This window comes from Epinephelus fuscoguttatus, linkage group LG21, assembly GCF_011397635.1.
Source record: "Epinephelus fuscoguttatus linkage group LG21, E.fuscoguttatus.final_Chr_v1".
Taxonomy (NCBI): Eukaryota; Metazoa; Chordata; class Actinopteri; order Perciformes; family Serranidae; genus Epinephelus; species Epinephelus fuscoguttatus.
This window is the reverse complement of record NC_064772.1, coordinates 20,026,733-20,043,900: the sequence shown is the minus strand read 5'-3', so window position 1 is coordinate 20,043,900 and position 17,168 is coordinate 20,026,733. Positions and strand designations below refer to the sequence as shown.

Here is a 17,168-nt window from a genome sequence, read left to right as displayed (position 1 = left end):
CTACAAGCACTGCAAATCCAGAGAGAGATGCAAATCTCCAATTGATATTCATTGCACTCAAGCAGTCTTACACAGAGCAAGGGCATGTCTGATCACAATAAAACAGTGCTGCGTGGAACTAATCTGAAAGGAGCGATGCTGGGGACAAGGTCAGCGGTGCATTTGTTATTCTGATTGTCTGCTCTAATATGCCACAAAGAGGAGACAGGACCGCCTGGGGTAACAGTTTTGTGTCCATTATAAATGATTTTGGTGCACAGGTAGCCTCTCGTCTGGCTCGCAGTGCAGCGGTTCAGCAGTCTGACAAGAGAACAAGATGAGTTACAATGCACCGCTGTGCTTGTATGGTCTGTCTCACTATCGCTGTCCATTAGTCTGGAGCTCACGTTGATGCGCTTGCTGATTGAACGCTACATGCTGTCCATGCTGCCAGAAAATAAATGAGTGGGGTCTCAGTGTGTCCAAATGCTACACGTTACAGGCGTCTTACCCACAGGTATGGTCGTACCATCAGGCAAATTAACCACACATACTTTCAGTGAACTCAAAATGCAGATGAGCTGTTTTTAAGTAAACTTCCAACAGCTGACGGGAGGTGAAGAGATGCTCACCAACATCTGCCGGAGCTGCTGTCATGTCTGTGCTCAGCAGCTCATCAGGTGTGGTGTCCTGACAAGGCGGGGGGGAAATGAAATTCTGTCATCTACAATATGTTACCCTGCAGCTTGAAAAGTTGTTTGCATGCACTCATTCTGAAAGCAGAATATACAAACATTCTTGTGGCATTGCTAAAAGTCCCTAAAAGTTTTCACAGTTTGCAAACCTGCAACCTTTATAAAACCACCTTTAAGTTTTCAGTGTGGCCGTCCTCAAGCCATCAATAGCTCTGTCATGATGGTGGCTGCTTTGTGCTGTTTGCTTTACAAGAATCTAAAATCTGAATAAAACAGAGCTATGGTTCTCAACCATGGGGCCTTGAGGGAGTTCCAGGGGGTCCCCAGCAAAATGGGTGATAGTTATTTTCAGTTTATTCTCTATAGAGGTGAGCTCAGTGTGAGTGAGAGTCATGAGCGTGACTACTCTGATCATGTGTTGCATTTCCTCCAAGGTTACCTCCTCAGCTGTAGATGACAACATTGAATTTGAGTCTTGATGATATCTAACAACTAAAATCTGCTCAGATGGAGTTCCCCGAAGCAAAATCTCAATGTGTGTCAGTTCAGGGGTCACTGACACGATCAAGGGTGAGAACCACTGTAACAGAGCTGTGTGCAATAAACACACAACACTTTGATTCTTACAGGCTCTTTTAAAGCCACCTTGTGGTCAGTATCAAATGTATGTCCTGTATATTTTAATGTTTTTATGTTGGTTTTGTTTTATGTGAAGAAACGGACTGTAGCACTGTACTTAGCCATGACTACGTGACCCCCAGATATGTATGTGTGTGCCGCTTGCTTTATGTTGTGGATGTTACTTGTCTTAATGTTGTTTCATAAGAGCATGTGTAAAGTTTTCCAGTGGTATGTGAGAATCTTAAATACTACTACTACTACTAATAATATCCTAGTTTTCATTTGCAAATGAGAATCTTAACCCTTTGAACTCTTATAGATTTAGAAAATTATTTAAAAAAAAAAGAGAAAAAGAAAAAAAAACAGGGAAAAACTTTATTTATAATGATGTTACAGAATTATTATAAGTTTTCAGCACTTTTTTCCAGGCCGTGTGTTTGTTTTTAACTTTTTTCCTTTCCTTTTTGTTTTACTAGTTTTCATGTTTTGAATTTTCTTTCTTCTTTTTTTCCCTTATTCTCAAGTTTTAAATTTTTTTAACTAGTTTTCATGTTTTAAATTTTCTTCATTTTTTCTTTTTTTTTTTTAACAATTTTTCATGTTTTGAATTTTCTTTCTTCTTTTTTCCCTTATTCTCATGTTTTAAATTTTTTTTTTACTAGTTTTCATGTTTTAAATTTTCTTCCTTCTTTCTTTTTTAAATTAATTTTCATGTTTTGAATTTTCTTTTTTATACTAGTTTTCATGTTTTAATTTTTTTTTACTAGTTTTCATGTTTTAAATTTTCTTCCTTCTTTCTTTTTTAAACTAATTTTCATGTTTTGAATTTTCTTTTTTTATACTAGTTTTCATGTTTTTAATTTTTTTTTACTAGTTTTCATGTTTTTAATTTTCTTTCTTTTTTCTTTTTTTCATGTTTTTAAATTTTTTGTGAGAAAATTTCATGTTTTGAATCTTCTTTATAACGAATTTTCATGTTTTGGATTTTCTTCTTTTTTTTTTTTTTTTTTTACTAATTTTCATGTATTGAATTTTCTTTCTTTTTTCTTTTTTTCATGTTTTTAATTTTTTGTTAGAAAATTTCATGTTTTGAATCTTCTTTATAACGAATTTTCATGTTTTGGATTTTCTTCTTTTTTTTTTTTTTTTTTACTAATTTTCATGTATTGAATTTTCTTTCTTTTTTCTTTTTTTCATGTTTTTAATTTTTTGTTAGAAAATTTCATGTTTTGAATCTTATTTTTAATGAATTTTCATGTTTTGGATTTTTTTTTTTAATACATACTAGTTTTCATATTTTGAATTTTCACTTCTTACTAATTTCTTGCAAATGTTTGGGGTCATGTCTTCTTTTGTTGCTCATTTGCCTTCTTCCCAGGTTGTTGAAAGAAACCTAGCCAATGTGCTCAGGTGTCAAAGGGTTCAACTAGGCATGTGCAGCAGATGTTGTACTTGCTCCAGGTGTCCACAGGGGGGCGGTGCCTGCTGCACTTTGCCGCCGCTGCCTTGGAAACACACCACCGGAGAGCGTCACCACTTCCTGAAGCTCACGTTGTTGCTGACATCAGAGGCGCAGCTCCAGGGAAAAACTCAGCTCCTCTCTGTAGTGTGTGTGGAGACAAGCGAAGAGCAGGGTGAGAGAAAAAAACTTTCCTCTGGAACACATCAGCCATTGCAGTTTGTCTCTGTGTGTAAACACAGCTCTGGATCATGCACCTGGGAGCACAGGAGATCTCTCTGCCTCAACACAGCTTGTATTTGTAATTCTTCAGCACTGAGCGCAGTTTCCGGATATCAGCCCACTGTTATTTGGAGAAAGGTTTGCTCTGCATCTGTTGGGATTTTCCGCTCTTCCTGACGTTTATCTGTGATAACTTATACTCGGACAATTAATCCATCTTCACACATCCCGCAGACGCAACTACAACATGGAGACACAGTGATAACAAGGTAAGAGTGCAGTCACGATTTGTTTGGTGAGATCACTGCTTTTAGACTGTTATTTCCTGTTTACACCTAATGAGATGCCAGCACATTCAAACTGATTTGGGGCTGGTATTAAAATGGTCATTTGTAGTTTTAATTACTGTTTTAATAAAACACAAACATGTGCAGCTTGTTTACTGATTACAACCTTACTAAATAGGACTTCTTGCAAGTGTGGATTGTTATTTGAACAATCTTAGATTTGAACTTGGAGGCCCATAATCATCTGCAGTATTTGTTGTTAGAATATCTTGGTTGATATGTCATACTTTGTTGCTTGGATAAATGTTTGCATGTCTGGTGTTTGGTGTGTGTCCATGTCTGAAGGTGTGAGTGATCTCTGGAAAGTCACTGTCATCCTGTGCTTGTAGACTCATTCATGTCCTGTATCCTTTTTCGTCTCTGCTCTCAGTCTTCCAGACCTCTGTGATTCACAGTGGTCAGTTAATCTGGTGTTTCCCTTGAAAGGAGGGATCCTCTTGTCCTGAAAAGTTCTTCACATGCTTCATTTTTTCCTCCCTCAACCGTCGTCCTGATCCCTGCACATTTCCACAGCAGTCCAGGCTTGTAAAAGTGATGAGGATGCTGTTGAGCTTCGTCCACAGCCTCACCACACATTCCTGCCATGGCAGACCTCTGAGACAATCCTCCAAATTAGATTTTAATGAGGCCATCGTGTTCATCAAATCAAACCAACATGAAGTGCACTCGCAGGAGTCTGAGCAGCCGACTGACGGATGAGTTTATCAGCACATTGGCGTGCCCCAGGGGGCTCCGAAATAGCCTTAAAGTGAGAGTCAAACTGTCAAGTGGAAGCCGCCCACAGATATGGTTGGTGTGCCTCAAGCAAAACAATCCATTTGGCTGATAACAGGACTGGATCCCACAGCAAATATGCCAGCCAGAGACAGAAGCGACGGGTTGTTAATTGTGTTTTGATGGGACTAATGAGGAAGAGTTTATGGCTCGACTGTCTGTTGTGCAGGTTAACCTGGCGCAAGGTCAGCTGTGTTTGTCAGGTGCTTAAGGAGAGTTTTGGAGTCCACTCATGCAGCTTATATTTCTCAGAGAAAATTGTCTCCATCTCTCCTTAACATCCTGCTGTTAACTCTCTGTACAATTTCAAGCTGAGAGTCTTAATCAGAACGACCTCTTCTCCCTCACGCCGCCTCCCCCCAGCGAGGAGTGTGAAGTAATGCTTTCATATGCCGAATTCACAGAAGCCTGATTGCTTGCCAGACGCCCACTGACCAGAGGGTTGGAGGTGAAAGGTTACTGTGAGTCATGTAAGCAGGCTTATTATCTTCCCTCAAGGCCTGTTTTGGATGTTGCCAGGTTACAATAGGAGGCAAAACAAGTTTGTCATTAAGTGTCGTACTTTCTTAATAAGCTTGACGCAGGATTATTAGTTAGTATATTACTGTTCATAGCGTGCCAGGCGGCAGAGATGTTGGGTACAGTGAACAGTAGCTTGGGAAACTTTTATCTTGCAGTCTAATGGAAAGCCTGCTTTACAAAGTGCAGGTGAGAGGCTTGAAAGACATGGGAACCGGCCCTTAGAGAAAAATGCAGTTGATTGCATGATGGGAAATGTAGGAGCCAGCATTATTGAAGCTTGATTCAACTTTAAGTCAGAATATCTTTGCCTCTGCTGCTTTCGATTTTGGCATTTTCCTCCCCAATCTGTCAAATGTGAGTCCCATAACTTTGTAGACCTATATCTATAATGACAAGGCAAACAGGCTTTTAAAGATTTGATATCTTTTGAAACTTGACCCAATTACTCAAGATAATCCACAGACCAATGTATCACCATGCAGAAGGAAGCGTGCATCTATTGCTAGCTCACCTAGCACCACTGAGCTAGCTACAGTTACAGCTCAGCCGAGGAGGACATTATTATTTGCATCTTGTGCTGTCACAAGCACGAGCTTCTCGTCCATGAGTAGATGCACACTTCCTTCTTCATGGTGATTCGGTTGGCAGCTGTAGTTTGGTAGAAAGAAAGTAGTTCCTACATGAAACTCCTCACAACAAGGTCTGTGGATTATCTTGAGTATCTGCCGATTTGAGCACCACAAGCTGAGTGCCATCTAGTTCCATCATATTCCAGAGATGCCAAACATCTCTACGGCCAATATCTCCGACACTCGGCAACTCACACCAAAACAATCTAGATTCCGAAATAGCACTACACAGTCAAGAGGAGAAATATGTGTTTTTCACTTTAGGGTGAACTGTCCCTTTAAAAGTTGAGTTAATGTGGACCTAAATCAATTCATAAACATCATAAACCAAGGTCCAAGGAATTCTCTCTACACCTCTTAGATGAGTGGTTCCTAACTGGTAGGTAGCATTCCAAAAGTGGATCAGGAACATGTAAAAAAAACCCTCGATTTTGAAGTATAGTCAATTTTCAGAGTTTTTATTTTCAAGTGGGAATTCCTGCTGTAGAGTGACGAATGGACAGCTACTTGACAGAGACAGCAAAGTAGCTTGACGACAGCTACTTGACAGAGACAGCAAAGTAGCTCGATGACATGGCCAAACGCAAGTATGATGCTGAATGTATTAAAATGTGTGGACCTTGAACTCATGACTGAGGAGAACTCTGGACCCTGTAGCTGGACCAGTTGGGAACCACTGTCTTAGGTGGCACTCTGCTGAGGCATGGAGCCAGAGATGTAATGGAAAAAATTTGGTACTACTACCAAGACTCTTCCATAAGCTGCCAGTCTGACCCAACTGGGCAAGAAAGGTCCAGATGTAAGCAAAAACCAAGTAACCACTGTAAGAGAGCTACAGTTCTCTGCAGAGATGGGAGAGCCAAACAGAAGGGCAACCGTCTCTTCAGCACCCCATCGATCACAGCAGTGTAGCACATAGAAAGCCACTAAAGAAAGCTCTCTCAGACTTTGCCAGATGGCACAGAGGACTCAAAGCATGAGAGGAAAAAGATCGTCTAGTCCGACAAGACAAGAAACGGAGCTCTGACTGCCAAGCGCTGTATCTGGCTCAACCCAAATATCAGCCACCTGGATTATACCATCCCTGTGGTAAAGCAGGGTAGTTGCAGCATCATGCTTCATGAGACACAAGACGGAGAGAAAAATGAGCAGGGACAAACACAGACGCATCCTTGAGGAAAATAATCTCATCTCTCAGTTGAGCAATGATTCACTTCTCTGCTCGGCAAAGACGAGAGAAAAAATGCTGGAGTGGCTTCAGGACAAGACCCAAATATGAACTCTGTGAAAAATCTGTGAATTGACCTAAAGATCTCAGTTTTCCAACACTTGCTAAACAGTGTAACAGAGCTTGTGCTTGTGTGCAATGTAGGAAGATTGACACTACACAAATACAGGTGTGCAAAGTGGGTTGCGGCACACCCAAAGATGATGTAAAGCAGTAACTGCTGACTGTGCTGCTTCTGGATGTGAATACTGAATTAAAAGTCTTGTTATGTATATATGATGCTTCAGTTTTATTTTTAACTCTACAAATATTACACCAGACCATTGCTTTGAAATTAAGAGGTCTTTTTTAGAGGCTAGTGGAAGAAAATGCAACTCTTATCGCTTTCAAATTAGGCCTACAAAAGTAGAGAGTGGAGGGGTCTGACCGCTTCCTGAAGTCAGTCTGGGTTGCCTTGTGTTATCGGCAAGGTCCAGCCCCCTTCTCTCCAGAAACCAAGAGGAAGTTGTCCTGATTGAGCTTTGTCTGCACGACTTGTCTGACCGTAAGGACAAAGCCATCAACAGCAGAGAAGGCAAGGACAGCCAGATAGACACAACAAAGCCAGACTGGACTCACACAATACCGCTGAGGACAACTTTGTGGTAAAAAAAAAAAGTCTTGTTAAACACATTAACTGGTCCTTGCTTTTGATTGGATTTGATGTATTCAAATATGAGCACATATACAAAGAAGCGAGGCCTGTTTGTAGTTGGTTGCAGAAATGTTAAATGGAATCCGGGGGGGGGGGGGGGACTCATGAAATTAAATCATGAAATTGCTTTTGGATTTTTCATTGTTACACTCACTCAGCCTCTTGAGTATCAAAAGCCCAGAAACCAGAGACACTCTTCATGGATAAAGCTTTGGTGGCAGAGCAGAAATACTTTCCTGCCTCTTCCTGAACCACAGCTGTTTGACATTCTGTCTCGTGAAATGGGTTTAAGTCTATGAGCTGTCTCTGCATGGCTGCATTTGGGTGGAGAAACACAATGAATGAATGTGCTTGTAATAGCATGTCACTGCATAATGGAAAAGACAGCTTACTTTACAGATTGTGCTTGGATTCCTCTCATGGGGGGGAGAATATGGTTCTGGTGATCCGGGGAGTGGATATGTTGTGGACGGCAGGAGAATCAGTCCTTCAGTCGGCTATTTTTAGCCGGTGTTGTGTGGTTGATGATAATGGCAGACAGATCTTCTTATCTCTGAGCTAATAGAGCCATCACTTTCACTGAGGAGGATCCTCTTACAATGGAGTCTGATTGGTACCAGTGGATTGAGTTAGCATCAGCTCCACTATTCATATGTCCCTTTGGGCCCTCATTATACCAGCTACTTTCTCCTGTGGCTACTATTGTCTTCTTGAAATTTCATCGGTTAAAAATTGATGAGTGATGAAACCAACGCTCAAACTCTCTTGATGAATCATGTAAGTAACATTCACTGGTTCCAGATCCTCAGATGTGAGGCTTTGCTGTTTATCTTCTGCATATCATTACTAAGTGAATATAATTGAAATCTGTATGAATACAAGCTATTTTAAGGTGTCTTCTTCGGCTCTGGGAAACTGTGTTGGTATCTTGGTAAATGTATGTAAAAGTAATTTCTGTGAGCAAAAACTGTTTAAAATACTTGACAGACAAGCTGACGTCATCGCATTATTTATATGCTCATCTGCTCCAGACATGCCTCAGCAAGAGTTCACATTGTGTAGCCTACACTGCTACATGTAGCGACATGCTAATGTCAGGGAAACATGTTATTTGGTTTCCAGCGTTGTTAATTTCTCCCCAAGTTTGGATCATGTTCCTGTTGGATCATGTCCAGTTGTGAAGACTTAGGTTTAATAGCTTTTATTAGGAATTATTTTACAGTAGGAAGTGCAGTTATATACTTTGTTACAGTCATTCCCCAGCTGCAAGTACCCTGCTACATGTAGCTACATGCTAAGTCAGGGTAGTGTGTAATCTTGGCTGCTGATGTTGTTATTTTCTCCCTGATTCTGGGTCATACTCCTGCTGTAGCATGCCCGGTTGTGGTCAGAAGTGGTTCATGGTAGAAAGTGCGCCTATATATACTCCATTGCAGTCATTCCCCTGGCTGCAGTGATGGTGCAGAGATGTCGAGAGCACAGATACAGAAGGAGAGGAGCTTAAAGAAGCAGGTGCTAAAAACAGAGTGTTTCAGATAGGGGGTGAATAAAAGGCTTCAATGTGAGGAAAATTAAGTGTTTTTTGAACATTAAAGCATGTAAACATGTTCTAGTATAAACCCAAAATACAAGTATCAACCTGGAAATGAGCACAATAAGTTCCCCTCAGTAGGGAACTTTTGATACCTTGCTTTGGGCCATTGCACATTTTTCTACAAAACCTTGTCAAAGACAAAACAAGACTAATAGCGTATAACCAGGCTAGCAGCTCTTTGAGAGTGTACTGACTTTAGCAAAACGCCAACGTCAGTATGCTAACATGCTCTTAATGACAATACAAACATTCTGATCGTTAGCAAATAAAGGTTTTAGTTTCAGAAGTACGAGGATGGCAGGTAGTACACAATGGTGATTTGCATAGCACTACACATATTTACACATAGTTGATTGAATCTCGCTTACAGAGGTACGCTAATCCTGTGGTTGCAGCCACACCCATAGGTGGGACTCAGTTTTATATCCAAGATCACACACCTGAACTTGATGCCTCTGAGGGAATGCCATTAGTTTAGCAGATATTTGGTTATAAACCAAGTGTGACGAATTATGAAGGTGTGACATGAAAAGTAAGTGAATCACCAAATTTAGTGGCATTCATCCTCTGGGGACCATGAATGTTTGTTCAGAATTTCATGGCAGTACACACAGTATATGTTGAGATATTTCAGTCTGCTCGTGGACATTTTCTGGTTCCAGATTTTTGAATTTTGGATTTTTTTTTTTTTTTTTTTAAAGATTTTAGAGACTTAACTGATAGTAAAATGAATAATCCTCCTGCAACCTTAAATGAGACTCACTAGTGTTGCACAATGCAAAGAGATTTAGCTCCATTGAATAATCCCCCAGTTGAGCAGGCATTTACCTTGGAAACAAGAGATACAAATGTGTAAATAATGGCATCAAATCAAAAGGGAAATTCCTTTATTTGAAATAAAACAAAGATTTAGTGCCAGGTGACGGGAACAATCCTCTTATTATGTTGTAGGAAGGAGTCGTTAAGCCTTGTGTCTTGCTGGAAAGCTTGGATCTGTTCTCAGCAATAACTCCTGTGAGACACAGAAAGCAGAGCCAAGGTTGTGATAAATGAGCGCTGAGGCCCCACATGGAGTGACGTTCTCCAGCCCACGCACTCTTGCCACCACCCGGCAGTCCTCAAGCGCGTCCCTGCTTAGAAAACCCTCAGCTTGCTCAATGTGCAGGAGGACACACTGTATTGTCTTACTTCCCAGAATCAGCAGGCATTACGCTTGTGACTCATGTGGCCACAGTACAGTTTTGGCAAGCGTTCAGCCGACGGGACACCCCCGCCACTGACCTTTCAAAAAGAGTAAGTCACCTAAATATTCGTGGCTCACTAATCACCCTTCATTTCCTGCCCGTGTTGCAACGCAGACAGTCCACCGGGTATTGTGACCAGTTCACTGTCTCCTTATGATTTCAGGCCTGTGATGATTTGTGTTCTTTTTTGTTTTGGATACAGAATTTAAAAGGACTGTATTAGGTTTTTAGCTATTAAATGCACATCAACTGCATTTAACATCGCAGCGAACCATGTTGCAAACCATTATATTGTTCTGTTTTTTTAGTTTAGATGTATTTACCCTACTTTTCAAGGCGTTTTTTCTGTTCCATTAACTTCCATACTGTATGAAAATCAATGAGCAGACTCTTGAAACTTGCTTGAGTGGTACAACCCATCCAAGTAAACAATTAGGCTGCATTTATATATGTCAGAATTATATCATTTTTGTGAGTCGATGCAGTACAGACTTTATACCTTAAATTAACTTTAAATTGAAGTATTGCACAACAATAATTTGACAGAAATGAATATAGGCTATGGTTTTACATGTAAAAATTTGGTTCCAGTTTTATAGTTGATTTATTTTGAATATTTAGTTCACTTTCCTCACATTTAATAAAGAAATTCACAAAAAATGCTGTATATAACTTGGTATTAATGACACTTTCTGAAGGTCTCGGTCTTGTATTAGACTGCATTTATACTCAGACTTGTCTCGGTCTCGGACAAAGAGAACTCTTGATTTTATTTAAAGGTTGTCAGAGACCACAACTGCAGGGATATCACTACATGTATTGATAAAAAAGGTTATGTTGATGTCAGCCTCTTAGTGTTTGTTTGTAATTGTTTACATATAGAAAACAAAGGGAATTTCCCACACAAAAAATTCACCTCTGCAAAACCTTTTGATTATTTTATCAAGACATTTCACATGGTACTTACTCATACGCACATACATTACAGCAATAAGAGAGATGCATGAAGAGGAATCTTCCTTTGTTTTCTGTGGGTGTTTTTATAGGTGAGTCTTTAAGATCAGTTTGAGGAGTGCCTATGGTTTGCAAGTTCCACATTTTATCATAAGTATGTCATACATTGTGGAACTGGTCTGATCTTGGTCATGACTTGGTCTTGGTTTAGGTAGTCTTGACTCCAACACTGTCTAAAGTAAGTTGGGAAACAATGGAAAACTTTTAGATTTAATATTCACATTTAAGGTTTATTAGACATATTAAACATATTGGTAACAAATATACTGTATATAACAGTGGTTCCCAACTGGTCCAGCCATGGGGTCCAGATTTCTCCTTAGTCATTAGTTCAAGGTCCACACAGTTTAATACATTCAGCGTCAAAATAGAGTTTGGCCATGTTGAGCTAGTTTGCTGTCTCTGTTAAGTACCTTTCCATTAGTTATTCACTCTACAGTAGGAAATGTCACTTCAAAGAGTCTGCTAATTTTTGTACTGAGCATCCAATTAAACCAGCTATTTAAGTTTAGCATGCTTTAAAAAAATGCTGCATAGAAGATATGTAGTTGAAGAAAAAGTCTGACATTTATTTAGACCCAGCAGCTGCTTAGCTTAGCATTAAGACTGGAAATGAGGACACGTCTAGCCTGGCTCTGTCCGAAGTTAACGCAGTCCACCCACTAGTAGATTATTTCTGTGTCCTGCAATGGTGTAGGGCCTTGACCCCCAGTCCTCACTGAGCAAACTCTCACAGATGTCTTGTCCTCTCCACCTGCTGATCTCTATGATTCTTTGGACTGTCTATTTTGGCATGTAATGGTTGTTACAGACATGCTACGCTGGAGTGTGAACCCAGCAGGCGTGTTGCAAAGTTTAGAAGTTGACCTCTGTCTGAAATGTCGATTTCTTTGGGACTCCACAAGAGAGATGTCAGACATTAGGTCATATGGCTCAAGCCACTAGGCAGCTGGAGAGACCTTCCTCTTCTCTGGTCTAAAGGGGGAGGGGGGGTTCCCCTCGGAGACCTACAGCCAACAACGCGCTGTTTTCTTGGTTAGAGAGTGATGTAAGAGAGCTGAAAGAGGTTACTGAATATGTACGCATGCATATACGTGTTAGCCTGCACGGTCTTGGCTGTGATTCCTGTGCAATCATTGCAATAAAAATAAAAATGCAGTTTGTGGTTTGAGGAGCACGACTCTGCTTTGTCTGGCTCAGACAATTCCCCACAACCCTCTTCTGAAATCCCATCCTCTGCTGTCCTCTTTTTAATTAACTTCCTCTGTCATTTCAGCACAGTCCTCATACTGTGACAAAGGAGAGGCCTCTGCCAGTGAAACATTGGCCCGGCGCGTGATGTTATCCATATTTGACAGTGTAGTGCGTCACGGCATTGGAAGCACTTCTGGATGTGCACAGCATTTCTAGGTTTGTCTCATGATCTCGTAGAGAGACAGACAGTCTTTTCTTGGAGGATGTGTGGCTGCAGAGCAACAAGAGCGGGTGGCGATTAGCATTTGATCTTCAACAAGCGGGCTGTCACGCCGCCCGCCTGCCAAGAAGTGTGGGGAGAATTGGGCTGGCGATCTGTGGGCACCACTAGCCCGGCGTCATGCTGGGCAGAGGGGCGAAACAGATGGGCCATCTGGTGACTCGCTGGCACAGAACAGGGCTTTTCTGTTCCCGTGTGTGCATGTGTGTGTTTGTGTGTGTGCAGCGTGGACAGACCGGGCCACGTGGTGTTAGGAGACCACCTGTCCTGTGGCTGTTCTTCATCTCTTTCATGTGTGGTCAGCAGCGCCACACTAGCACAGCCTGACACAGAGCTTTGCAGGGACATATCATACCCCCCTTCAATTTGCTGCCTGATCTCAAAGTGTGTTTTGGGGATTAATATAAGTCGAGCGCTCATATTGTGATATGTTTCGAACACCCTGTTCTCAGAAAAGCGGTCACCCTTGAAACATTCTTTCCCAGGCTTAAAAGTTGTAGCTCTCCTATCCATCAGCTCTGGTGATTTGTGCCACTGACAGCAGTACACTGCACACTGAGCATGTTCCCATGTTCAAACTCCACCAGCACCCTGTGACTCGGCCCCTCAGGCTGTAAATTGCTCCAGTGGCTGTCTTTATTGCTTGTATGAAAAGTTTTCTGGCCGACACAAAGAGAAAGTGTTTGTGTCTCTGCAGACAGGCTGGAGCGTTCGTCTGAGCAGATTGTTCTGGGTTAAAGACACATACTGTACACAAGTGGTGCGGGCTTTGGAGAGCACAAGGACGCGTGCAACATGGACACTGGAGATAGAGCAACAAAAAAATAAATGATGCTTGGAGAAAAAGACAGAACATATCTGGGGAGTGTTGCTTTTAATCTCTCTGGAGGCTCTTTAGTGTTTTCCCAAAGATTTTGTGTTGGAATTGATGGTCAGACTGCTGCTGAATCCTCTATACAAGATTATATACCCACACTGCTTTATTATTGCAGCATTTCTATTCATTTTTACTGTTTTTCCTCTATTATATTTGTCTTTATTTCCCCTCCTTGTATAAAAGAACAACTCAGCATGTTATCTCCTCTTTTCACTGAGCTGCTCTGAACGGGACTCTGCAGTTAATCAAGTGACGGGAGTGTTTAGTTTGCTGCAAGTATTAATCATAAACAAAATGTCACAACAGCAGAACTGAAGCATTTTCGAAGCGTTTTCCTGAGGCTGCAGCGCTGATAAATGTTGGCTCTGTCATTGTGGCTGAAATACTGTGAGACTCTGAGACTGTAACCACTGACAACAGTGATCCTGTGTTGTCTGTGTGTAGCAACAAGCGGTCGTTGCAGCTAGTTTTCAGATCACTCAGCCATGACCTTAAATGTCTCCCTTAAAATACCTGAGAATTTGTTCTTAATGTAAACTAAAGGACTTACAAAGTGTTATACTCCTTGTTTTAATCACACAGTAGCAGGTTTCTTTGACCGCAGCATCTTCATTCATACAGACGAGCAACACACACTTTAAAAGTGCTGCAGTAATTTCAGTGAGGTCCTGTCGTTGGTTCTCTTGCACTTCCTCTTTCATGAGCTGTGGTTACATGTAAATAGTTTTTTGTAGCTTTTCTTTGTTTATTTTGAATTTTAAAGAAGCAGTGTGTAAGATGCCAAGTACAGCAGTATCACATTACAAATCAGTGTTTCTTCGACGCTCACCAGCCTAGTGCCTACTAATGCGTCCTCACTGCTTTCCTCTGATAACTTAAAATCCAGAGGTTCAGGAGGTTTTAACCAGGAGCTGAATTATCCACAGATGTCTCTTCTTCTCTAAATCAAGTGTGCGTCAAAAAATATTCAACAATTTCTACAATCAGGTTTCCACCTCACCATCTACATCGCCAATTTCCAGTCATGGGTCAGTGTTTCTGCCATCAAGTCTGCTTTTTTAGATCACAACTTTTTGCGTGGGAAATGGCGTACACCACTTTCAGGCATTGTTTTGTGCTCACATAAGGTTAAGAAATGAGACCCCGGGTGATTTAAACTGGTAAAACACTGACTGATCAGTGTATTTCTGGCGCTATTCGTCTCGTCACAGAGGGGCTGCTTATTGTGGCCGATGCAAAAATGTGAATGGCCCTATCTAGAGCCAGTGTTTGGTTTGTCTATTCTGGGCTACTGTAGATACATGGCGGTGCAACACGTTGGACTCCGTGGATGAGGTCCGCTCCCTATGTAGATATAAACGGCTCATTCTAAGGTAACAAAAGCACGATTCTTATTTTCAGGTGATTATACACTAGGAAAAACATACTTATTATATTCCATTTCTGCCTTGATATCCCCTTAAATCCATCACACTCAACCTTTAAATAGGTCTTAAATTTAGCTCACTGAAAAGCCTTTTTGGCTTTCTAAACCCTGCAGCTTTCCCTTGGTCAGCCTTACATGTCTCTGTGATTGATGCTGTGTGGTGAAACACACCAGTTCCTAACCACCACACACATTTTAATATCACACCATACTGTACTGCAGCTGTTTCTCTAGTTCCTGTTCCTCTTTTTTTTTTCTAAGCTTGCATTCAAAGAAGAAACAAATGCTTCCGACAGTGTGTTTGTGTGCGTGTGTGTGAAATGTCCGCAAGTAGCCTTTAACATGATGTGACCATCATGTTTTAAGAAAAGACAACATTTCAGTTGCCTGCAGTTGGAAGTAATGGTTTGGTATATAAACAATGTGAAATGAGGAGTGGTTCAGAAACTGTCAGAGCTAAAAGACTCTTTTCTGTATCACTCCATTATGGGATGTGACAACTGTTTTTCTGCTCCGCGCTCACCTACTCGGTGCATAAAGAAGGCGCTGGCTTTGTCTTTTAAGTGCTCATGGTCTTTACCTGAGGCAGGCAGTTAGGCAAACACCCACGCCTGCCTTCGCTGCCGCACCGTGGGATCTCAAGGGCACGAGGCTCCTCCATCATCAAACACTGAGGAATTCCTCCTCTGCTGCTGCCGCGTGGTTCTCAGAGTGGCAATAAAGAGACATCAGGGCATTCTCTGGGTTTTAGATGAAAAGAGTCACCAGCATTAAATGCAGCTCTTGGCTGTCATGTTGTTATTTGTTTGCCAGGAGTTTAAAAAAAAAAAAAGGATATGTCAATCTCAAGAGACTGTTCTGGTTAAGTAAAGATTAAAAAAATAACACAAGCGGTGACACTGACTTTGGAAAAAAAGCTTTGTGTTGAAACTACCACCTGCGTCCTGTTTTGTCATTGTTTTTGTGCAATCACAGAAATATTGTGTGCGCCAGACCGAAGGAAAGTGGCACAGTTCTTGGATGTTGAAACCGTGTTGTTTTTGTTTTTTTGCTCACAGGATGAAATCTTCGCTCGCAGGGAGAAGTTGAGCTCTGTGCTCGAGTTCAACAGGGCCACTTCCTGATGATGACAGTAAACATGGGTGAGTAGTATTCGAAAGCGGGTTGCGATACGGTCCATGCATACAGAGATGCGCATGTGCGAAACACATAAACATACTGTACACACCACTCTCACATCCTCTGGCAGGAACACCGCGGAAAAACCTAACACATGTGCGAGAGTGTGAGGCGGCTGTTAACAGCTCCAGATGGCCCGCTTTGTACACACTGGTTTAGGGCTTTCTGCATTGTTGCTAGTAACAATGTTGTTTTCCTGATTTTTGTACATTATTCCGACATTTACACTTCATTTTGCACATTCTGGGTGCACACACATGTCCCTCGAAAATTCAAAGTATACTGGTGTTGCACATTTATTTATATTCACACCTGCCAGGCCTGTTAACACACATATGCACTCCTACACCTAGGCTATGCAAAACAATTCACCCACACACACACACACACACACACACACACACAGGCATACTGAGTTCCTTCGTGCAACACAACTTAAACAATAGACTCTCTCCGGTGGTGTATTTGCATGTGCATAGGATCTGTCGGCCTGCAGGAGCTGCAGTCTCAACCTGATGCTAACTAACCTCTGTGAAGAAAACTCAATATTAAATTGTTTGTTCTGCTATTCAAACCCAAAAAAACAATGCACCATGTGTGCATGATTACTATAGTGCAGCTTTCATTCCTGAGTCTTTACTTTTCTGTTCTGTCCACTGCGATCCAAATGTGTGTTGCCTTTGTTTTTTATAGATGACGGTCTCCAAAATGGACCCGGACAGCACAGAAACTCACAAGGTAAACCCCAGCTGTCACAGATGAAAAATCAGCATTGCAGAAATTGCTCCACATTTTACACTTTACATTTTACCTTTACGACAATGACAGTTATTCTTTTTCTTGTTTAACATTAAATGAGACGATTGTTAGTACTCTCTTGTCTGTGCATTAAGGAGCCAGCTAAGCCTAGCAATTAAAATTGGCAGCAGGGGCAAAAAGCAAGTTAGAGAATATACTAAGGGACTGTACTTTACTTATCAGAGGAGGGGGTGGCTGGGGTGTGACTTCATTTTTTAAATTATATTATTATTATTTATTATTATCTTGACCCTCACTGAAGCTATAAATATTATTGCTTGAGCCTTCCTGAGTGACCTGGGGAAATGCATGACCCAATTACCATTACTTTATACACACACCTAGTGTTGGTATTGGAGCCAGTGCAGCGAGCAAACAGCACAAGAGTTACC

The 17,168-nt window shown here is 41.3% G+C and overlaps 1 protein-coding gene across 1 annotated transcript in view; it reads left to right on the top strand.

The window, feature by feature from the left end:
* The first annotated feature begins 2,834 nt into the window (after positions 1–2,834).
* Positions 2,835–17,168, top strand: part of map3k22 (mitogen-activated protein kinase kinase kinase 22) — a 52,904-nt gene continuing 38,570 nt past the window's right edge. The window contains exons 1-3 of the mRNA XM_049564880.1: positions 2,835–3,245; positions 15,858–15,941; positions 16,672–16,716. Of these exons, the coding sequence (XP_049420837.1) occupies positions 15,923–15,941; positions 16,672–16,716 (64 nt within the window). The 5' untranslated portion in view covers positions 2,835–3,245; positions 15,858–15,922. The remainder of the gene's footprint in view (positions 3,246–15,857; positions 15,942–16,671; positions 16,717–17,168) is intronic.